This window comes from Leopardus geoffroyi, chromosome C2, assembly GCF_018350155.1.
Source record: "Leopardus geoffroyi isolate Oge1 chromosome C2, O.geoffroyi_Oge1_pat1.0, whole genome shotgun sequence".
Taxonomy (NCBI): domain Eukaryota; kingdom Metazoa; phylum Chordata; class Mammalia; order Carnivora; family Felidae; genus Leopardus; species Leopardus geoffroyi.
Genome location: NC_059333.1, coordinates 65,789,685 through 65,813,152, shown reverse-complemented (window position 1 = coordinate 65,813,152; position 23,468 = coordinate 65,789,685). Strand labels below are relative to the sequence as shown.

The 23,468-nt window shown below is 43.6% G+C and overlaps 1 protein-coding gene across 3 annotated transcripts; it reads left to right on the top strand.

The window, feature by feature from the left end:
- Positions 1–451: 451 nt before the first annotated feature.
- On the top strand, positions 452–20,830 carry POPDC2 (popeye domain containing 2). Of its 3 annotated transcripts, none has more exons than XM_045502147.1 (4): positions 452–1,632; positions 6,630–6,738; positions 13,429–13,819; positions 19,155–19,243. In XM_045502147.1, the coding sequence occupies exons 1-4, from the start codon at positions 1,142–1,144 to the stop codon at positions 19,226–19,228; spliced, it is 1,065 nt and encodes a 354-aa protein (XP_045358103.1). In that variant the 5' UTR covers positions 452–1,141; the 3' UTR covers positions 19,229–19,243. The 3 variants fall into 3 exon arrangements, with proteins under 3 accessions (XP_045358103.1, XP_045358101.1, XP_045358102.1); XM_045502145.1 differs by lacking the exon at positions 19,155–19,243 and adding an exon at positions 20,074–20,830 and having other exon boundaries at positions 524–1,632; positions 13,429–13,960; XM_045502146.1 differs by lacking the exon at positions 19,155–19,243 and adding an exon at positions 20,074–20,830 and having other exon boundaries at positions 530–1,632.
- The last annotated feature ends 2,638 nt before the right edge of the window (positions 20,831–23,468 follow it).

The following is a 23,468-nucleotide window of genomic DNA, read 5'->3' as shown; positions in this document are numbered from 1 at the left end:
CCTCAGTTTTTTTTAGATCTAGAAGGAAGATAATATTTATTTGGAGGGGTTGTATGATGACTAAATAGTATCTATGTAAAGTACCTAATTGAGGTCCAGCACCGATAGGCCGTTTAACGGGTGGTAGTTATTATAATTTGCAAATAATGGGTAGGGTGATGATCTGAGCACTGTAGTACCATTGTATTAACTATGCCTAAATCCAGATATATGCAGGAGAAAGTCAGCTTAGAATTCAAAGAACTGCTTTGCGTAGCCATTTTTGTTTAATGGGTGTCAAATAAATGCCTAGAGATGTTTATAATGTGACTTAATAAAGACTTCTGAGGGGTTTTCCAGTTCTCACTGTTAGGATTTTTTCTTATAATAGTCCCCTACTTTCCTACTTGGCTATGCCCTCCCAGCTCAGGAGAGCCCCTAGCCCTCCCCACCGGAGCTCTGAGCAGTACCCGGCCTGCCTGCCGGTACTGTGGTAAATTCTCTGCTCACTTTTCCTTTGTTCTCCCCAGCCTGCCTCACTTGCCCAGAGGTCTTGTCCTCTGGGGAGATATGTTAAGTGCTCTGCCAGCCTGCCTGTGTGCCTGGCCTGTTTTTTCTCACTGCCAGTACCTCTTGGATTCCAATTCCAAACATGGTATCCATCTGGGGTCACCCTTTCTTCCGGTGCCAAGAGAGACGCATTCCAAATGGAACACAAGTGTGCCTCCCGTGCTGGGCTCTCCTCATTCTGACTAGGGACAACAGAGAGCAGGATGTGGCCACTTTATCCCTCACCGCTAAAGTTTTCGATCCCATAGTCCTATCTTTACCTCGGGACAATTTAGATTTTTCTGCTAAGAGCCAAATGTGAAGTCTGCTCTAAGAAACCTAGAGCCCAGGAATCTTGCCAGAGCTCTGCAAAGAAGGCCAGAACCTTGCTGAAGGAAAACGAGAGGGAAAAAAGTTTTAAAATTCTCCATGAAGTATACTATGTTCTGCCATTTATTCCCAAGGCTACTGGAAGCATTCCTCTCAGGAAAGGCAGAGTTGGCGGTGAGAAGCCGGACCTGAGAAGACTCTGGGAGGACAGATTAGTTCATTTTTTGAATTCCCTATGTGAGGACAGTCTTCAAGCCCAGCAAGGCTTTGAGACGCCCTGAAGATGAGTGCTAACGGCAGCACAATGCGCCAGCTTCTCTGGCAGGACCCAGTGTGCAGTGGCTGGAAGCAGGATCTGGAAGGGGCTGTCTACCATCTGGCCAACTGCTTCTTGCTCCTGGGCTTCATGGGGGGCAGTGGGGTGTATGGATGCTTCTACCTCTTTGGCTTCCTGGGCACAGGCTATGTGTGCTGCATGATGTGGGGCTGGTTTGATGCCTGCGGCCTGGACATCATCCTCTGGAGCTTCCTGCTGGCAACGGCCTGCCTGTTCCAGCTGGCACACCTGGTCTACCGCCTGCGTAAAAACACCCTCCCCGAGGAGTTCGATCTCCTCTACAAGACGGTGTGCCTACCCTTGCAGGTGCCTCTGCAGGTGTACAAGGAGATTGTTCACTGCTGTGAGGAGCAAGTCTTCACTCTGGCCACTGAGCAGACTTACGCTGTGGAGGGTGAGACACCCATCAACCGCTTGTCCCTGCTACTCTCTGGCCGGTAAGCTACTGGGTCGCTGCTCAGCATTTCCTCCCTCTGCCCATGCTTCTCATTTCCCAGTGTGTCCCTTTGCATTCTGAGGCCCCTTCCATTGAGGGAAGGATATGGCAAGTCAAACAGACCAAAACAGATGTTTCTAAGCATGGGTTTGGTTCCTCTTTCTTCGCATTTTCCAAGAGGAAACAAGATCATGAGGCATCTTCTTGGTTGGCAGGAAGGACTGTGGGTGCGCTTGGTGTTGGGAGGGGTGGGGTGAGTGTTTCTTGAGCCTGGGTCTGAAATGACCACACACACACACACACACACACACACACACACACACACACAGTATACACACACTGGTGGATCATGCTTAAGCTGTTACAACATCTCTATAAGCTCTGGAAAAGTGAACATTTCAATAAGGTAGATTTGTTCCTTTCATATGTATTCAGTATTTCCTAAGTGCTGACTGTATATACAGGGAACAGTGCCTGTTCCTTGCCAAGGGATCAAGGAAACAGCCCCAATTGTGCTGAGGATATCATATATAGGCTCTGTGGTAAAGCCATTTGGTATACAACCAGATGAGGAGAGGGAATGTTCCTTGTCCACTTTTCCATTCCCATTTGTTCTACTGAGATTCTTTTATAGACCAGTGAAGTACTATAAATCTAAGGACCACACAGTGAGGGAAGAGTAGTGATGCCCACACATATCTCATTGAGGATTTGGTGGAGATACCTTGGACTCCTTTTAGGAAGGGTGACAGTAAAAAATTAGCAGAAATGATTTTTTTTTTTTTTTAGAGTTTATTTATTTATTTTGAGAGAGAGAGGGAGAGAGCACGTGTGCAAGTGGGTGGGGGAGGGGCAGAGAACGAGAGAGAGAGGGAGAGAGAAAATTCCAAGCAGGCTCTCTGCTGCCAGTGCAGAACCCAACGTGGGGCTCCATCTCATGAACAGTGAGATCGAGACCCGAGCTGGTATCAAGAGTCAGACAACCAACTGAGTCACCCAAGCGCCCCAGCAAAAATGATCTTAGTCAGGATCAGTGTATGGCCAATCATACCCTGTACATGTGTATTGGCCAATGGCTGATATTTTCAGAAGAAATACCATGGGGTTCTATGCTGTACATTTGGTAGGCATTTGTGGAATCTTTGAAATATTGCCCTAGAGGGACTTACATGTGGGACTGAGCATCAAACAGTAAACTACTTAACATGGTATATACTTGGGCTGCCTCAGTGGAAAGCAAGCAAAGTATTTCAAAAGCTTTGTCCTCAGTTTCCTCCCCTGCTTTTTTGAAACCAGGAGAATGTGGTAGAAAAGATAAAGATAGTAATCTTATCAGAAGGCTTTAATTCCAAGGTGGCGGTGGGGAAGAAACCAGATAAGACTGTCAACCACACAGTGAAAAAGAAAAAAGTTTGAGGATGATAATGATGGTACCACAACTACTACTGGTAGTGCTAATATGCATTTATCTACTAATGTGTAGAAACAAAAGTGTTATGTATACATGTGATTATTTTTGGACTCAAAGTCTTGGGTTGAATAAGCTATGAGTTTTCGTGGGGAGACATTTCATTTCATTCACGAGTAAAGTGAAGTGTAAGCAAGTGGCATTATTTATAAACAAATACATGTGTAAATACAAATACAATATGACTATTTGTCCCCTACAGTTCCATGCTTAAAATAAAGACAATTTAGGAAACATTCTCATTCATGATCCAGGATATTATTTGCTCCTCATGGCTCATCTGTTCAAAGGAGGGAATTGAGACAAGTGGGAGAAAGGCCCTCTCCACTAGTATGATGCATGTGTATGGAAGTATATTAAGATTATTGTATGGTTCAGCTATCTTTTATGTGATGAATTTAATATGAACTTATATAAGACCACTTCCCCGTGACAGGGAGAGGGGGACTTGCCCCCTCAGTGTGCCTTTTCCTAGTATGCTTAGCATCAAAAATCCAAATCAAAAATTAAACAGTTTTGGAGGCACCTGGCTGGCTCAGATTGTAGAACATGCAACTCTTTTTTTTTTTTTTTTTTTTTTCAACGTTTATTTATTTTTGGGACAGAGAGAGACAGAGCATGAACGGGGGAGGGGCAGAGAGAGAGGGAGACACAGAATCGGAAACAGGCTCCAGGCTCTGAGCCATCAGCCCAGAGCCTGACGTGGGGCTCGAACTCACGGACCGCGAGATCGTGACCTGGCTGAAGTCGGACGCTTAACCGACTGCGCCACCCAGGCGCCCCTAGAACACGCAACTCTTGATCTTGGGGGTGTGAGCTCGAGCCCCATGTTGGGTGTGGAAACTACTTTTAAAAAAATAAATAAATGAAATATTTTTTTAAAAAAATTAACAATTTTCCCCTTTGCTTTTCAAAGTTTGGAGTAAGAGTCTTTAAAAAAATTTTTTTAAGATATTTATGTTTGAGAGAGACAGACAGACAGAGCATGAGCAGGGGATGGGCAGAGAGAGAGAGAGAGAGGGAGAGACGAGAATCCCAAGCAGACTCCAGGCTCTGAGCTGTCAGCACATAGTCCAATGCAGGGCTTGAACCCATGAACCGTGAGATCATGACCTGAACCAAAGTTGGATGTTTAACCAACTGGGCCACCCAGGTGCCCCAAGAGTCTTATTTGTTATCTTTCAATGTCTCAAATTTGCTAAGTTAGAGCTGGTAGCCAAGGCTTCTAGTCTATGACCAGGCTCCAGTTAAAAAAAAATTTTTTTTTTCAACGTTTATTTATTTTTGGGACAGAGAGAGACAGAGCATGAACGGGGGAGGGCCAGAGAGAGAGGGAGACACAGAATCAGAAACAGGCTCCAGGCTCTGAGCCATCAGCCCAGAGCCTGACATGGGGCTCGAACTCCTGGACCGCGAGATCGTGACCTGGCTGAAGTCGGACGCTTAACCGACTGCGCCACCCAGGCGCCCCTAGGCTCCAGTTTTAAAGGAGAATCATTGTACCTTGGGCTGGTTACAGTTAGGTATTGAACACCTTGAAGCTGTGAACAAGAACTCTATGCCAGGAAGTGGGGGCTTCTTGTACAGACCTCCCCATCTCTCATGCAGACTCTCATCTGGAGCCCTTTGCTGAAACCTCAGATGTCCTTTTTTTTTTTTTTTATTTTAATATTTATAACCAGTCCCTTTTAAGACTCAGAAAAGCCAAGGGAATTCCCCAAAGTTTATCACCCTGTTAAGCTGTGCTTACTGTTGGTGAGTTTCTCTCATACAAAATTCTCTCATATGCACAGTCTCCTGAGTAGGCAACTAAGCTATTCATGTAGGAAGAAAACCTGTTGTCCAGGATATCAGGAAGGAAGAAGAGGCTTAAATGACAAAGAGCATAATAGACCAATTGAAATGGCTTCAGGGAGCCATGCAGGCTTATTAGATGTCATAGTCTAAATAATGGCACTCCTAGTAGCTGGCTTGAGTGGCCAGAGCCCTTGCCTGAGGAGCTGGTAAGGTCTGATGTATGCAGCAACAGGCTCATTCTCTCCTGTTGTCTTTCTTCCTGTATTCGAGAAGCTTTTCCTTGAGATGTTGGTCTGCTTTTTATGGTGACACAAGTGAGTTCATCTGTTCAATTGTTCCTTCCTTATTTTCTTTCTCCCCCATTCCTACCTTCCCTTCTTACTTTTTCCCTTCCAAAATTATTTATGAAGAGTGCTAGGGGCTAAGGATCCAGTGTTAAAATATGAAAAATACTGTTCTTATCTCATGGAGCTATCATGAAAATCAATAATTAATGTTTGACATAGTGATGAATAACAGACATAATATTTCCAAAGAGAAATGCAAAGTGCACTGAGAGCAGGTACCTGGTGGATCTAACTTTTCTGGGGAGGTCAGATGAAACTTCCTAGAAGAAGAAATGTTTAAGCTGAGATCTACAGAGAAGGTAGAAATTAGGAAGAGATCCAGTTGGAGGGTACAGAATCCATGGAGACCCTGAGGTAGGAGAGCATGGCACTTCATTTTCTCTTGAATCTACTTATTATTCAGGGAAGTTCTGCCTGGCTATCTCTATATATTACCTGGTTTTGTAAGAGCAAATGTGTTTCTTCCATTGGAGACTATAGGCTAACACCACATCCTTGGCTTGGTGTGAGAGCTATATCCCCTCTGTCTTCCATCTTTAGGATGTCAGATAAAAGGCAACAGCTTATTAATTGGTGATGGTCTTTGGTAATCTATATGTAGACATATATATCTAGGCGTCCATTAGGAGCAAGATTTGGAGTGCTAATAATCCCATTTGGCCAGAATTTAATCATATGGCTGTACCTAGCTGCGTGGGAGGTAGGGAAATGCAGTCTAGTTGAGCAGCCACAAGCCCAGCTAAAATTCTAGCATTGTGGGGGAAGGGAAAAAACAGATATTGGAAAACAGACAACACATTGGATTCCCAGTTCTCCATCTATTCCCATCCTGATCTGCTTTTCAACATCCTATTCATTTTTCAAAACTGAGCTCCAATGTCACCTTTTAGAAATCTGCCTCTTGAAGAGAATTAATTTCTCTCCTTCCTCTATTCTCCTGTTCCACAATAACACAGGTTGACCTACAGTCAGTTATTTATGCATCTGTGATTTCCACTAAATTGTGAAATTCTTAAAGGCAAGGATCAGATCATACCCTTCTCTGCATTTCCAGACCTCCAGGAACACAGGAGGTACTCCATGAATATTTATTTAACCAATAAAGCTCCAGAAAAAAAAATGAAACAGTAGGTCCTTTCCAATGGACAGAATATACCTCAAAGATCTTTTTATCTTCCCCCTTTGTTTAATAGAGACACCTCCTTTCCTGGTATAACTCATGTTAGAGAGAGGTTGAAGCTGAAACTCTGAGTTTTCAGGGGGAAAGAGGAAAAAGCCCATATTGGATTCTCAACATTTTCCATTTTTAAATATGTAATGTAGACTGAAGAAGATTTGGGTAGTCACTTTCCTTTTCCCACATGGTCTCTTCTCTCCCTTTGCCAGGGTTCGTGTGAGCCAGGATGGGCAATTTCTGCACTACATCTTTCCTTACCAGTTCATGGACTCTCCTGAGTGGGAATCGCTGCAGCCCTCGGAGGAGGGGGTGTTCCAGGTAATAGGGAGCCTGTGGCAGCACCGTCCCACCCCATCCCACTGTGACCCAGTGATATGCCCCCCTCCATCTTTCCCTGCTTACATCTGTTCTCTGAACCACCGCCAATGTGATGCTAGATGTGGGAGCACTCTCCTTCTGTGGAAAGAGTGCGTGGGCTGCTGGCAGAGGTGGGTGGGGTGGGACAGGGAGGTCCTAACCCCTGATAGGTGGGCCATGTCACTCCTATGCCTAAAACTCAGTGATCACAAAATAAAAACCCACACTCCTTAAGGCCTTTTGTGATATCCAGCCACATCTCCAGCCCCTCTCTCCTTCCCACTTTTTGCTCATACTGGTCACACTGAATGACTAGTACTTCCCTAAACACATCCAATTGTTTTGCAACAGCCATGCTTGCCCCCCTCTGTACCTTCTGCCTGAAATGCATTTCCCCCCTCTAAATGAGGCTACGGCATCTTACTTCCTCTGAAGCCTGCCCAGACTGACCTCATCAGCTTCTATCCCAAAGCTTATTGTTCCTGTCTGTGTGCCTTTCTATTCTTTTTACTTCTGCTGACTGGTGCATATATTGCTCCCTGTTCTCATGATCTGGTTTCCTTTCTGTCTTTCCTTTCCTAACTCTTTGAGTAGAAATCTGGGCTTCCCCTTCTCTCTATTCTCGGGCTCCAAAGGACAGTACCATGAACACAGTAAGTGTTCAAGAAAGCTTTTCTGAACTGGCCTGGCAGTGGGCAGTTGGTGTCTCAGAACTCTGTGAGGCATCCACAGACATGTTCCAAGGTGGGGGCTGCCAAGCCTCCAGACTTTAGTTCCCTTCTTTGCAGCTCTCACTTATTGAATGGCTAGTACACGGGAGGCGCCATACGTTATATTGCCTTATTGATTCTCGCAACAACCTTCTGAGTTGGATATTATTATTACCCCACTTAACATGAGGAAATTGAGGTTCCAAAACATCAAGCAATTTGCCCAAAGTCTTCGTCTCAAAAGTGGCAAAGTCAAGTTGTCTGGCTCTACTATTTCTGTTCTTTTTTTTTTTTCTTCACACTTTTATTCCCCCCCAAATCTCAAACTACATGAAAACAACCTCAGGGGTAATTACAGCATAAGCAAACCATGGTTGTATTAGCAGAGCTAGGAAAAGGAAAATGAAGAGGAAATTTGCACCCTTATAAATGCTTCTTTTTTTCTCATTTCACCCATCTCCCCACCCACATCTCCTCTGTAAACCATCAGTTTGTTCTCTATAGTTGAGTATGTTTCTTGTTTTCTCTCATGCACTCTCTCTTTTCTTGCTTTTGTTTGTTTTGTTTCTTAAATTCAGCATGAGTGAAATCCTATGATATTTGTCTTCCTCTGATTGGCTTATTTCACTTAGCCTAATACCCTCTAGATCCATCCATGTTGTTGCAAACAAGATTTCATTCTTCTTTGTGGCTGAATAATATTCCATTGTACCTATACACCACCTCTTCTTTATCCATTCATCTGTCAGTCAATGGACACTTGGGCTGCTTCCATGTCTTGGCTATTGTAAATGATACTGCTATAACATCAGCGTATGTGTATCCCATTGAATTAGTGTTTTTGTATTCTTTGTGTAAATACCTAGTAGTGTGATTACTGGATCTTATGGTAGTTCTATTTTTAACTTTTGGAGGAACCTCCAAACTGTCATGCTCCACCAGTGCATTGGCTCCACCAGTTTGCATTCCCACCAATAGTGCACGAGGGTGCCTTTTTCTCCACATCCTCACCAACATATGATCATATAGACTTTTTTTTTAAATTTTTATTTAAATCCAAGTTAGTTAACATATAGTGTAATAATGATTTCAGGAGTAGAATTTAGTGATTCATCACATACATCTAACATCCAGTACTCATCCCAACAAGTGCCTTCCTTAATGCCCATCACCCATTTAGCCCATTCTCCCACCCAATATTTCTTTTCTTTTTAAAAATGAGCAGGTCACTAGTACAGTGGAATGAACACACACACACACACACACACACACACACACACTCCTTATAAGGACTCCCCTGTCCAAATAGTTTGCTAGTACTGCATTCCATGTTACTTCTATTGGGGAGTCCCCCAAGCTAGCATTTGAGCTAACTCCAGAATAGATACATGCCAGGCAGTGGCCACTTGGCTGGGCCTGCTTCTGCCCCACCCTGACTTCTGACTCTGAGAGGACAGATCCTGAGAGACAGACAATCCCCATCCCACTGCCAGGCCACCAGCCATAGACCCCCACTAATCATGTTCCTCTTCCACCACACACACCCCTGTGAGAACTCCTTTAGGGCCCTAAGAACTGGTCCTGAGCCAGATAGACCAGGCTCTGTTTCTGACATTGACACTGATGAACAGGTGGTGGATAAGCTGGGTGTCCTCCCCTAAGCTATGCTTGAAAGGAGGGGCTGTAACCCCAGATGGCCTCTCAGCCTGGAATGTAGCTACCGTCATATTCCTCCCATTTATATTTTTAGTGTGCACCTCCTCTGGGAGCAATAAGATCCACACGTTTGCTATTGGCTGTGTAAAGTCTCATTTCCTCTTTGTAAATGTCAGGTGTTGTCCTGAGTTATAGTTCATTCTGTCCTTGCCTTCTGCAATTATAGTCTTTGTGGACGAATAGGGCAATTTGTAGTGACTGTCTGAATCATAATTCTCATTGTGTTTACCACAAATGAATCAATGTTCCATCACATCTCTCAGCAATCCAATTAAATAAGAATTTATTGACTGTTTAGCACTGTGATCCTCTCATTCGTCACCAAAGACATAGCATAGGAGGTATCACACAGAAATCATAATTATTTCTCCAATTTACATTGTGTCTTACTAAACCCAAGTCCTCTTTACGTATGTTTTTTCATTTGATTCATTTAATCAGCCTCTGAAGTGAGAACTAAAGAAAAAGATTGTTGAAACTTTGTTACAGACATATGCACATACATGGGGGAACGAGGCAATAAACAAGTTTCCTGAAGACCTCTGAGGAAGGATTTTATACAGGACGTGCAAAAGTCACATTCGGTTGTTTTGCAGCATATAAGATTTGTAGTCTTTACCTGATTCATTCAATCACTTCAGTAATGTATATGGAGCATTTATTGTATACTAGGCACTGTTAAAGGTGTTTGCGATGTATCAGTGAACAACTAAGGAAGTTCCCTGCTTTCATGCCATTTGTACTCTAGTAGGGGAGATAAAAATAAAAAAATAAGCCACAGAGATAATGAGTAACTATGTAAGATGTTAAAAGATAATGAAAAAAATAGAGTGGCTTAAGAGAGATACAGATGCAATTTTATGTAGGGTGGTCGTAGAAATCTTTGTTGAGGTGACGTTTAAACAAAGACCTGATGGGGCGCCTGGGTAGCTCAGTCAGTTAAGCATCCGACTTCGGCTCAGGTCATGATCTCGCAGTCCGTGGGTTCGAGCCCCGCGTCGGGCTCTGTGCTGACAGCTCAGAGCCTGGAGCCTGTTTCAGATTCTATGTCTCCCTCTTCCTCTGACCCTCCCCTGTTCATGCTCTCTCTCTGTCTCAAAAATAAATAAATGTGGGGCGCCTGGGTGGCGCAGTCGGTTAAGCATCCGACTTCAGCCAGGTCACGATCTCGCGTTCCGGGAGTTCGAGCCCCGCATCAGGCTCTGGGCTGATGGCTCAGAGCCTGGAGCCTGTTTCCGATTCTGTGTCTCCCTCTCTCTCTGCCCCTCCCCCATTCATGCTCTGTCTCTCTCTGTCCCAAAAATAAATAAACGTTGAAAAAAAAATTAAAAAAAAAATAAATAAATGTTAAAAAAAAAAATTAAAAAAAAATAAATAAAATAAACAAAGATCTGAGGGAGGTGACAGTGAGCTCTGGGAAGCTGAGGGCAGAGCAGAGTAGATAGAAGGAAGAGCCAGTGCAAAGGCCCTGTGGTAGGAGGGACTAGCATATTTGAACTACAGAAATGAGGCAGTGGTGGCTGGAACAGATAGAGGAAGGGGAGAGAATAGTAGGAGAGGGTCAAAGAGGGGACAAGGAACCACATCATGTGGGGCCAGAGCATGCATTTTCTAAACAGAGCCAAAAGAATTTCCTAATGCATCGCATGTAGTGTGTGTGTGAGAAGGAGGATCAAGGAAGACTCTAAGGCTTTTGGTCTGAGCAGCTGGAAAGATGGAGCTGCTATCAACTGAAATAAGGCAGGCTACAAGTAGAATTGGTTTTGGAGGAAAAGAGGAAGTTCAGTTTTGGATATATTAGATTTGTGTCATCTACGAACATTTAAATGGAGATGCCGCACAGGCAGTTGAATATTTGAGTCTAGAATTAAAGAATGAGGTCTGCGCCTGAGACACAAGTTGGGGAGTTTTGGAACACAGATGATATTCCAAGACATTCGATTAGATGAGATCACTAAGTGAGTGAGTTTAGACAGAGAAAAGTTTAAGAATGGACCGACTCTGGGATACCATAGTGTTTAGAAGTTGGAGAGAAAAAGGAAGCCTCAAAGGAGCGACGAGGAGGTTGTCCCAGGAGAGCGTGGCACCCTGTGAGCCGAGTAGAGAAAGCTCATTAAAGAGAAGGGACCATCAGCAAGGTTGACCAGGAAAACTGATGTCACACTGCAGCTTAGAGGCCACTGGTGACCTTACCAGGAACAGTGTGTGTGTGGACTGTGAGGGGAAAAACCTTGCTGGTTTCAGACAGAGTGAGAGGAGAGGAGCTGGAGACAGCAAGCACAGACAACCATTTTCCTGGAGTTTTGCTGAGAAGGGGAGTAAACTAATGAGGCCGTAGCTAGCCAAAGAAGAGAGGCTAGGGGGAAGAAAAAGGATTTTATTTTGGTTTATTTTAAGATGGAGGAAGTAAAATCACATTCATAAGCAGGCCCATTGTCTTTGTGTTTGGCATCAAGGACACCATTTATGTCCAGAGTGGCTTTTCTTCACACCTGCTTCAGGGTCAGTACTCTGATTTCCTGTTTGGGAATTATTGGTAAGTACACCTATAAAGTATGGGCCTTGGCAGATAGTGACGACTCCTTGCTGAACTTCTAGGAATGGGCAGATTGTGACTTCTTTCAGAATTTTTTTCTCATGAGGCACCATGCTTGGAGAGATTAAGGAATTTGTCTGATGTCACACAGCTGGTCAAAGCGTAAAGCTGAACTTGAAGCCAGCTCCTGGCCTTGATGAAGCAATTTAGAGGCTGACTTCAGGGTTGATGATGGGAGGGGAGGGCGGGGAGAAGCAGAGGTGAGGAAATGAGTGAAGAAAGTAGAAGAGGTCTACTGCAGGAGGAAGGAAGAGAGAAGGGTAGTGGGAGCTCTGGTCCACAATGCAGGAATTAAAATCACTATAGAAAATCTCTAATAAAGGGTGTTTGGAAGTCAACCCTACCTTTAATAAGAAAATCCACATGAAGACTTGAACACAATGCCCTGGCTCACAGCCACCTCTAGGTAAATGTTCGCTGCTATCATCATCACCATTATCTCCATTGTCTCCACAATTCTTCAACATGAGCCTTCTGGCCGCCTCACTTTTAAAGTATCGTGGCCAATCCAATTATAAAGAATTGTGTGATTCTACACCCTATTCCTTTACTCTCCTACTTACGTTTCTAGTTTAACCCCAGTTTTAGCACTTATCATTGTTAAAACAAGGATTTATCAAGCACCTGCTACGTGCCAGGCACCTTACCTACCCTGCAGGTGTAATTTAGCTTTGCATTATGGGCCCGTAGTAAGTGCTCAGAACTTCCTAGATGGCTAAATAAATGGAGATTGGGGTGCCCTTTGTCTCTGTGCTCTTAAGAGTTCCTCTTCCTCAGGGTGCCTGGGTGGCTCAGTCGGTTAAGTGTCCAACTTCAGCTCAGGTCATGATCTCACGGTTCATGAGTTCGAGACCCATGTCAGGCCCTGGGCTGACAGCTCAGAGCCTGGAGCCTGCTTCGGATTCTGTGCCTCCCTCTCTCTCTGCCCTTCCCCCATTCACAAAAATGAATAAACGTTCTCTGTGTCTCTCAAAATTGAATAAACGTTAAAAAAAAAAAAAAAAAGTTCCTCTCCTCTGTGCCCTTTTTCTGACTTTAGTCATCACATCTCTTTGGTTACTTGTCATAGCCATGTCAAGAGCAGCATCCTGGGCCTGAATTCCAGGCCAATGTTCTCCCACTGATGCAACTTGGCAGGCCTAATGAGAAGCTCTTCTATAACTGAAATGTGTTCCAACGCTTCCTTAATCCTTACTGCAATATATTATCCTTCTTTATTCTTAAAACAAACTGTCATCAGCATGCCAGCCTTTTTCAGAGCAATGAGAGGCCCCATCTCTATCTTGAGATCACAATAGACTCAGAACCTTCCACAGCCATGGGACCACAGAATATGACAGCTGAGGAAACTGGGTGTGGAAACTGAGGTTCCTGGAGGGGAGGGCCCAGTGGGTGAATGGCTGAACCCAGGGCTCCTGACAAGTACACCCCTCCATGTCAATGCACACAAGTAAAAGTCATTCACTGGCCCTCCTCCAGGCAAGACCATGGGGGGCACCCATGGTGGGGGGCTCCCACAGTTTCTTCAACAAAAGTGCAGCCTTTTGCCACGTAATTGTATGTTTCTCTGAGCTAAGCATGGACACAGTCTAATTTAAATCTTCACTCTCTTCTCCCGGCCCCTTTCAGGTCACTCTGACTGCTGAGACTGCATGTAGCTACATCTCCTGGCCCCGGAAAAGTCTCCACCTTCTTTTGACCAAAGAGCGATACATTTCCCGCCTCTTCTCAGCCCTGCTGGGCTATGACATCTCTGAGAAGCTCTACGCTCTCAACGATAAGCTCTTTGCCAAGTTTGGGCTGCGTTTCGACATCCGTCTCCCCAGCCTGTACCATGTCCTGGGTCCTGCTGCTCCAGATACAGGGCCAGAGTCTGAGAAGGATGATGAGGAAGTCCGTGAGTCAGCCATGCCCACATCTGCCCAGCAAACACCCCCTCACTCTCCTCTTCCAGCTGCCAGTGGCCCTCCAGCACCTCCCTCCCGGGCCAGGATGTCCAGGCCGGACAGCGGCGTCCTGGGTGAGGACTCTGCCAGTCTGGTGCTGGAGGATTTTGAGGAGGTGTCGGGATCAGAATCGTTCATGGATTATAGGAGTGATGGGGAGTACATGAGGTGAGGGAGAGCTAACACGGGCACAACCACCCGGCTCAGGATCCTGTGTAAGTACTCAGAAGGCAGCTCTTTGCCTTCCCGCCAACAGTTGGCCTTAACTCAGCTTGTAAGGGCAAAAAACCATTTCATGGAGCCTGTCCTCTCACAGGACTCCCAGAAAGTGGCATTAACCCAGCCTTGCAGTAGCAACTCACTCCAGGTGCATGCAAGGTGTTGGGGGATTTTCTTTGAACTCATTTTTTATTAAGGGTGATTGCGTCTTAGAAAGTGGGCTGCTTGACGATTTGAGCAAGCAAACAATTGCTAAATTGTTTGCAAGTTTGTGTGAATAGTTTTTTTTTTTTTAACGTTTATTTATTTTTGAGACAGAGAGAGACAGAGCATGAACAGGGGAGGGTCAGAGGGAGGGAGACACAGAATCTGAAACAGGCTCCAGGCTCTGAGCTGTCAGCACAGAGCCCGACACGGGGCTCGAACTCACGGACCATGAGATCATGACCTGAGCCGAAGTGGGCCGCTTAACCGACTGAGCCACCCAGGAGCTCCTGTGTGAATAGTTAAGGCCACAGATAGGGCTACCGGGGATTTTATTTATGGCATGCATTTTATTTATTTTTTATTATTATTATTTTTTTAAACAGTTTGGCTGCTTCTTTTTTTTAATTTTTTTTTTTAACGTTTATTTATTTTTGAGACAGAGAGAGAAAGACAGAGCATGAACAGGGGAGGGGCAGAGAGAGAGGGAGACACAGAATCTGAAACAGGCTCCAGGCTCCGAGCTGTCAGCACAGAGCCCGATGCGGGGCTCCAACTCACGGACCGTGAGATCATGACCTGAGCCAAAGTCGGACGCTCAACCAACCAAGCCACCCAGGTGCCCCTATGGCATGCATTTTAAAGGGGAAAAAACGCTAATTCCTATCGGTTCTTATTCCTATCGGTTTTTCCTAGCATAGAGGCAGCTCTGGAAAGCAGTTGCTATTTAGCTTGGATTGGGCAGCTATGTCTGTTAAAATCACATATTTCAAAGAGGCTTGTGATATACGCTGATGACCCCGGGAGGAAAGCATCCCACCTTGCTGTTCTCTTGCCCGGTGGAGAGTGCGTTGCTTGTTCGGGCAGAGGACTGGGTGCTGCCCTGTTACTATGATCCTATGGGTGTAACAGCAGCCTGGCTTTCCCCACAAACCACACCTGGGTGAGGTGGATGGGCACAAATCTGGGAGGACCTAACAGTAAGGGCAGGATTTCCCTCACACCTCAGGAGAATGGACAAGAAAGGCTGCACTGAGTAGTTCCGGGAAATCGCTTGCGTATTCCCCCTTGTTGCTCTCACAGTGCTGTGACATTTTCCTCTGGGACTCCACCCAGCAGTGGTGGAGGCCTGGATTCTCCTAAGGAAAATCCCACGGTTCCCAGTTGGGAAAACATTTCCAAGTGTGTGTGACGCAGGTGCCCGAGGGACCCACCATCCTCTGGGAAGCACTGACAAATTTTTCAAGGAGCTAGCTCAGTAAGGAAGGTTTCCAGGGTACACATGGTGAATGAGTGAATGTTTATATATTTTATAACACAAGTTATGTAAATGATGAAAGAGGTAGGAGAGGCAAATGATAAGAGGTTAGAGTGTTGGTGTTAGAGGTAGGGAATGTATCATCTCCTGTAGTACCAGTGTCCCTAGAACCATAGTTGGGCTGATTCTGGAGAATTCCATGGATCTATCCAGGACCCAAGATTACTTGTTGACTTCCTCCATTTACAGTGACCACTCTCATCACCCCTTTCCCATTGTGCTGATACTCACCTTCCTGCTTGTCCACCCCCATCCATGCATATGGGTTATGTCCCGTGGATCCCTCTCTTTGTCCAGCATGCCCACCCACCTGTACACACTCCTAACTCGTAGCAGCTCTTGGTGTTCTCGTTTTCTTCCCGGTGTTCTCCTTTTTTGTAGTTCTATTTGTTCTTCTTTCTTCCTTCTTTCTGACTCCTGTTCAGTCCTTGGTTGCCTTCAGTTTGCTGCTCATAAGAAGAAAAAACAGGCCTTCTCTTCTTAGTTAATTTCTTCTCTCCTTTACATTTCCCCCATTTAATTGTTGACATATTTCTCCTCTATTACCTTCTTTTCCTTTCTTCCCCACTTCCCTGTCTTGCTCTATCTATTCTTCCTCTTAACCTGCCCTGCACCCCCATCTTGGTCTTTAATCCATACTCTTCCAAGATCAGTACCTCTCCCTCTGCCTGTAGATAAAACCATTCAGGTGAAGGGATGAAAATTCCCAGCTTTAGGTAGCTACACATATCATGCATGAGTTTTCCCAGACATTAGGAGGCAACGTGATAAACGAGAGATAGCCAGAACTGGGAGCCTGAAGTGTCCTGGCTTCTACGTCTGGGTCTGCTACGTTTTGCAAACCCTTAACCTCACCGAGCCTCACTTTCTTCATTTGAGTGTGTTGGATAAGATGGACCCCAAAGGCCTTCTTGGGTTTATGTTAAGAAGGCAAAGGAGGAGTTGTTCAGAAGCAAACAAGAGAAACAGTCAGCAGTGAAATGGACACAAGCCCCAGGACATCACAGTGTCTTTCAGCATATTTCACTACACTTACTCTTATGACTTGGGACTGTCCTCCTCCCTGCTGAATGGTGGGTTCTGCTTGATTAGAAGTCCCGCCACAAGGCGCTTGGGTGGCTCAGTCAGTTAAACGTCCAACTTCAGCTCAGGTCATGATTTCATGGTTCATGAGTTCGAGCCCCTGTGTTGGGCTCTGTGCTGACAGCTCAGAGCCTGGAGCCTGCCTAGGATTCTGTGTCTCCCCCTCTCTCTGCCCCTCCCCTACTTTTGCTCTGTCTGTCTCTCTCAAAAATAAATAAACATTAAGAAAATTTTTTAACCCCCCCCCCCAATTCTGTACCTGTGAAGACTCTATCACCTACTATGTGATGATAGTGCAGATGTTCTGTGTGAAAGGTCACCACTCAATCTTGAAGCTCCTCTGCCCTTGAGACTATCATATGAAATAGTCCTTTTCAAATCATCCTTTGGGAAGCAGCCTTTTCAGAACCTCAAGATGAGAAAGCTGCTATTATAACTCCCTTTCTAAAGTATTAGTATTGGCAATATAAAGAGAGTACATTTTTCAATGTTTCTTTGTTCAAGTAATAGAAAGGAAAAACGTATTATTTACTTCCAAACCACAGTTTTCAGAACAACTTGAAAACCTGATCAAGTTGTATAAATTTCAGATGGCTTTCAGTTCAGTCTGTGATAATGGGATAATTTAAACCGGAGATCCTTCTCTGGAATTGTGTTTCAGGGGCTTGGTTTGACTTATTGTCATCAAATCCCTTCTAGGGTTATTACTTTAAACAATAGTCCCTTGTGATAGGTAGCAATTTACTATTGCTTCCTTTATAATGAGGGGAACAACTCACCATCTATTCCCCGGCTCTTCAGTTACCAGAATTGTAAGCTCAGTGCTGTTCATCCTGGCACAGCACTTACATAAGAAGTATGAAGCTGGCTGAGTTCTACATCATTGAGAAAGACACAGCTTCATCACACTGACACCAGTGCTTGTCCTTCCCACCACGACCAGCTAAGAATAGCCAGCGCTTCCACTAGAGGTCTTTTTGAAAAACAGTACATCTTTTAGTCTGGGGTTGCCCGGAATTGAATGCTACTTCTTTGAATGGGCAAAACAGCCCTGCTGCATAATGCATTCATGGGGGGGTCTTAGAGTCAGACCTCGCATTAACCCAGCCTTCACTAGGAGTTTGAATTCTGTGGAGGACACTCTCCACAATGTCCCATTTGGTATCTTACTTATAGGAGCTGCTCCATGAATGCAACTCTGGAGTGAGCAGTTAAGTCAGAGAGCAAGTCTATTAGCACAAATTATCACTAATCTAAAGCTGTTTGAAATGTGGCCAATTTTGATTATGTTTTCAAGTTATTCTGTGGTTTGAAAGTAGAAACCATATGTTGTTGCCTTTCTCCCTATTATGTATTTATTTATAAATGTTTATCAATGTTTATTTATTTTCAGAGAGAGAGAGAGCAGGGGAGGAGCAGAGAGAGAGAGGGAAAGAGAGAATCCCAAGCAGGCTCTGCACTGTCAGTGCAGAGCCCCATACAGGATTCTATCTCATGAACCGTGAGATCATGGCTGAGCTGAAATCAAGAGTCAGAGGCTTAACCGACTGAGCCACCCTGGCACTCCTCCCTATTGTTTAAATAAACAAGCAAATGAGAAACAGATGACAACATGGAGACTAACTGTGGTCGGGGAAGGAGCACAGGACCAGGATAATAGTACCCAGGGCCAGAGAGCCAATTCAACAACTATATGAGTATCTACTGTATATTTTAGGCACTGTGCCAGATAACTACATCATGGATCATCATGAGTAACAGTTGAAAGAATTGAAGGTGTTTAATCTGGAGAGATGAGCAAGAGTGCTATCCTCAGATTTTGAAAAGAAGGGGAATTAGAATTTACCTTAATTTGGGGGGGCGCCTTGGTGGCTCAGTCAGTTAAGCATCTGATTTTTGGTTTTGGCTCAGGTCGTGATCTCACAGTTAATGATTTCAAGTCCCGCATCAGGCTCCATGCTGACAGTGTGGAGCTTGCTCGGGATTCTCTCTCTCCCTCTCTCTCTTTGCCCTTCCCCCACTCATGTTCTTTGTCTCTCAGAATAAATAAATAAGCTTAAAAAAAGAATTTGCCTTAATTTGGTATTCTTGAGGACAGAAATGAGTTAAGGACTGAATATGATAAGAAGGAAGGGTTTTACTCAGTATTAATAATGGGTTGCCTCATAGAGTTAGTGAGTTACTCATCATTGGAAGAGTTCAGGTAGGAACCAGAAGAAATCTCAGAGATTTTATAAGGTGATGAAGGCTCTGAGAGAAGGATGCCTTAGGCTATTGCTATTAAGGTGTCTTCTAACTCTGATACTATGATTCTGTGATTCTAAGATCTGACTCTGGTCCTGTCACTTAACAACCATAAAGAGTGATTTCTCATCTCCGACAGGACTAATAGTCTAATGGATAATAAATACGTACTAATAGGTAGATAGGTAGCCTGTCTACCTCACCAGGTTGATGTGAGGAGTAACTGAGATAATGTATAGAAAGGTAGTTTGTCATTTGTAAAGCCCTAGTTAAATGTGTAAAGTATTTCAGTATCCCACTGTATACAGAATTGTTTAGCAACCCCCCTCCCTCTCTGTCAGAGGTACATGATTTCACCTCTTATTTCCCCCAGTCTGGCTTTCCAGGGAAGGTGGCAACTGGCAGAGGCCCCTGAGGACAAAGGCCCAGCAAAAAGGTGAAGACTCACACGATGGGCTCCTCAGCCCCTGACTCACCAATCACTTGCCAGACCTTCATCTCTTTTCCTTTATTGGCTCATGGGGAGACAGATCACCATCACACTCTCTTCACCCTCTTTTCATCACACTATATTTTTCTCTGCAGTGGCTGTAAGGTCCTTTTGGAGCTGCCAGTTTTGCTAAACAGACCTGGGGCAAAAAAATTGCCCCTAATGGTGGCACAGCAGGAGCTGCCCCCCGGGCCTCAGGTTCTGAGTCTCTGAGTGGTAGCACCACTCTCTCTGCCAAGACCTCATGTTGGGTCAGCTCAGTTAAAAAGGAAGCAGCTCCCTCCCAGCCCTCTGGATCACAGCAGCCTGCAACCCACAACAGCCTGAACCTATTGTTCTTCTACTTGTATTTTACAGGCCTCTCTTTGTTTAAAAAAAAAAAAAAAAAAAAAAAAAAAAAAAAAAAGACAGGGGTCTTATAAGACTCATCATTTTGCCATACAGGTTTTTTTTTTTCCTGGAAACTCATTCAGTAGTGCTAGATAGGAAGTAGAATTCTATAGATTCTTCATAGGAAGCACCAGGAGTTGATTTCTTGGTCTCGTCTCCTATAAAAATGAGACTGGGCTAAATAACTTCAGAGCTGGTTCATCCTAATACTCCAGAATGAGACGATTCAAAGATATGACCGCCCCTATCACATCAGGTATTGGGGACAGCTAAAGCGTTGTGAATTAGTAGAGGAAAAATAAACTGAAAAGAACCCTGCGGTGTTAGGCAAGCCACCTGGAGCCACAGTGCTGAAATCCTTCCTCTTTTTCTTTCCACAGCTTCTAGAACTCCTCTCCACAGCTACTCTCAAGTTATGTCCAGGGGACAGGCCCCCTTGGCTCCAACCCACACTCCTGAACTTTAAGGATCAACAGGCTATCTTTTTCTCTGGCCGCACTAATCTTCACAGGAAGGTCACTTGAGTGCACACCGCGTCTCACCCCCTGGAAGGCTCACAGGCAAGGTCAGAGCAGACACAGAAGACGTCGCCCCGCTGCTAACATCAAGGGCTCCAGGTGACTTGTGCAAATTTACCCTCACCAGCCTTCCTTCCAGGAAAAGGCACCCAAAAGTGTGAAAGCACCCATCCCATCCTTCACTAACTGCAGAATCTTGGGCAAGTTACAGAGGCTCTCTGTAACTCTCATCTGTAGAGTGGGGATTCACAAAACTCATCTCCCAGGGTTGTGGTGAGCACTGAATGAGCTGACTTATGTAGAGCCCCTCGGACATGTACATGGCGTGACACCTAGTAAGCACTCCATAAATCACTCAGTTTTTTTCCCTTGTTGTTTTTCTGAACTGTTAAAAGGGTCACTGAAGTCAACTAGCCAAGAAGTTTTCATGGTTTACTTGTTTGTTTTTCCGGTTAGATTCAATTTATAGAAGTAGAAATTTTTAAAAACCTAGTTTTCCCTTAAGCTTTTAAGTTCAACTTACAAATCTCTTGTTCTGTTTAGGACCCTAGTATGAAACAATAGTTTTCAGAGGGACTTTAAACAACTTAGTTAATTAAATTTCCTTTCATAGTTTTAAGTGGGTTTATAAATTTAATATATTCTATTTTACTTTTCCCCTAAATACTTCAACATATATTCTGGTTATCTATTGTCCTGTAACATTCATACCTAAAACAGTGACTTTTTTAAATGAATATAATTTATTGTCAAATTGGCTTACGTACAACACCCAGTGCTCATCCCAAGTGCCTCAATGCCCATCACCCATTTTTCCCTCTCTCTCACCCGCCCCATCCACCCTCAGTTTGTTCTCTGTATTTAAGAGTCTCTTGTGGTGTGCCTCCCTCCCTCTCTGTTTGTAACTATTTTTCCCCCTTCCCTTCCCCCATGGTCTTCTGTTAAGTTTCTCAAGATCCACACATGAGTGAAAATTCTAGCATATAGAAATATAATTGATGTTTTGTATCTTTAACTTTAATTCAGTGATCTTGATAAATTCACTTATCACTTCTAATAATTAATTCAGGGAGTCTTCAGGATTTTCCATAGATTCACATATATCATCTGTAAATAATGATGGTTTTATTTCTTCCTTCCTAACCTATACCTTCCCCCTCACTCCTCCTCCTCTTTCTCCTCCTTATTTTTCTTTTGATTCCTTGTTTTTCTGGGTAGGACCTATAGTACAGGGATGAATGGAAGGGATAATGAAGACATCCTTCTCTCATATCTGACTTTAAGGAAAATATTTTCAGTATTTCATTATTAAGTATAATGTGTGCTATTAGATTTTTATATTGCCCCTATCAGATTAAAGAAGTTCTTTTCCTAATTTGCTATTTTTTTTTAAATCAGGGATGAGTATTGAATTTCATTAAATGATTTTCTGGATTTACAGAGATTATTTTTCTCCCTTATTCTGTTAATGAATTACATCAATAGATATGTGAATATTAAAACAACCATGCATTCTGGAGGAAATCCAATTTTATTATGTTGTATTTTCCTCTTTGTCTGTATCTGAACTTAGTTTGCAAATATATATATATATGTATATATATATATATATATATACGTATATATATATATATATATATACGTATATATATATATTAGGACTTTTACAAATATGTATCTTGTAATATCATTGTCAGGTTTGATATCAGGGTTATGCTGACTTTGTAAAAGGAGTTAGGAAGTACTCTATCTTTCTTCTTTCCTATTCTTGGAAGAGATCTTTAAACCCAGAAAGCTTTATAACTCTTGGTTCCCACTCCACCCATGTTACCTTCTACTCTGTCTTCTTTTTCAGTCAGTTGCCCATGCCCAAAACCTTGGAGTCTTTCCATTTATCTTAGTTCTATTTTCAAAACATATCCTGAATTCAATTCACCACCTTCACTGCTACCACTGATTTCAAGCTATTATTTCATACCTGGATTAACCTCAATGGACTTACAACTGGTTCCCTATTTCTCCTGTCTCTCTTCCCCATAATCTGTTGTACACACAGCATAGTGGTCATGTAAACATGTATATGATCTCATCACTCTCTCGCTCAAAATTTCAAATGGCTTTTATTATACTTGGAGTAAAATCCAAACTTCTTACCATGTGACATTAGTCAAGATGAGCTTATTATGACTTCATAGCACAAATGTTTATTTCTCTCTTAAAGTCTACTGCCAGTCTGCATGACTCATGAGGGCAACCATCTTCATGTTGCAACTCAGTGATTCAATCTACTCTGACCATCTGGCTCTGTCACTTGAAGAAAGAAACAGCTTGACATTCCTGTGCTAGCTTTTTGATGCTTTGGCCCAGAAAGGATACAAATCACTTCTGCCCATAGTCCATTGACTAGCGGTAATCTCATGGACCCACTTAATAATCCACTTTGTGCTTTGGTTAAAGGGATTAGGAAATGTGGGGAAGCAAAAGCATGTTTGGTGAATCCTATTCTTCTGGAAACTTATAAGCCACAATGCCCTACCTGCCTGTCCTTCAACTGTATTTTATTCTGATCTCATTCTTATTTATCATGTTTCAACCACACTATTCTTTCTGGTCTCTGTCAGGCATACCTAGCTTCTTTCTATATTAGGGCCTTTACACTTGCTGACTTCTGGCCATTCAGTTCTCAGCTCCAATGTCACCATCCCAGCTAAGATACTCACTCACCTTACCATCATCTTCTGTCCCTTTTCCCTGCTTGGACTTTCTTCAGAGTCTTTTCTCTTTCTTCTCCTTTTAGGATTCCAATTACGTGCTTGATAGAACTGTACATTGTGTCCCATATAGCTCTTACATCCTTTTCTCATTTTTTTTTCTGAAATTACACTGTTTATTTCCTTTCTTGTTTGATTTCTGTCTCTTCCCTATATATTTCACAATATATTTCTCCCTTGTCAATTCTGAGAAATTCAGTAGCTCTTTTGTCAACCCTTGAGGGCGGTTGTGGAGAATAAATGCAGCAATAAACAAACAGCAACAAAGTGTGTACACACTAAGTTGAGACTCAGCATTACCTGGATGTGGTGCCACCCCTCGAGCTAGAGGTCTCCCTAAGCAGGACTTCTGTTACACACATGCAGTACATAACAGAGGTTCTGTACAATGGGAACTTCATTTAATGTGTGTGCATTTGTTTTTAAAAGGATCAGACCTTCTACATCATAGAAGTTGTGTGGGAAAAGATATCTGGATTCCTACAA

Excerpts from the sequence above, each read along its gene's own strand:
- POPDC2 (XM_045502145.1), top strand. The coding sequence starts at position 1,142 with ATGAGTGCTAACGGCAGCACAATGCGCCAGCTTCTCTGGCAGGACCCA. Across the intron at positions 1,633-6,629 it reads TCCCTGCTACTCTCTGGCCG|GGTTCGTGTGAGCCAGGATG; the intron begins GTAAGCTACTGG and ends TCCCTTTGCCAG. Across the intron at positions 6,739-13,428 it reads CGGAGGAGGGGGTGTTCCAG|GTCACTCTGACTGCTGAGAC; the intron begins GTAATAGGGAGC and ends GGCCCCTTTCAG.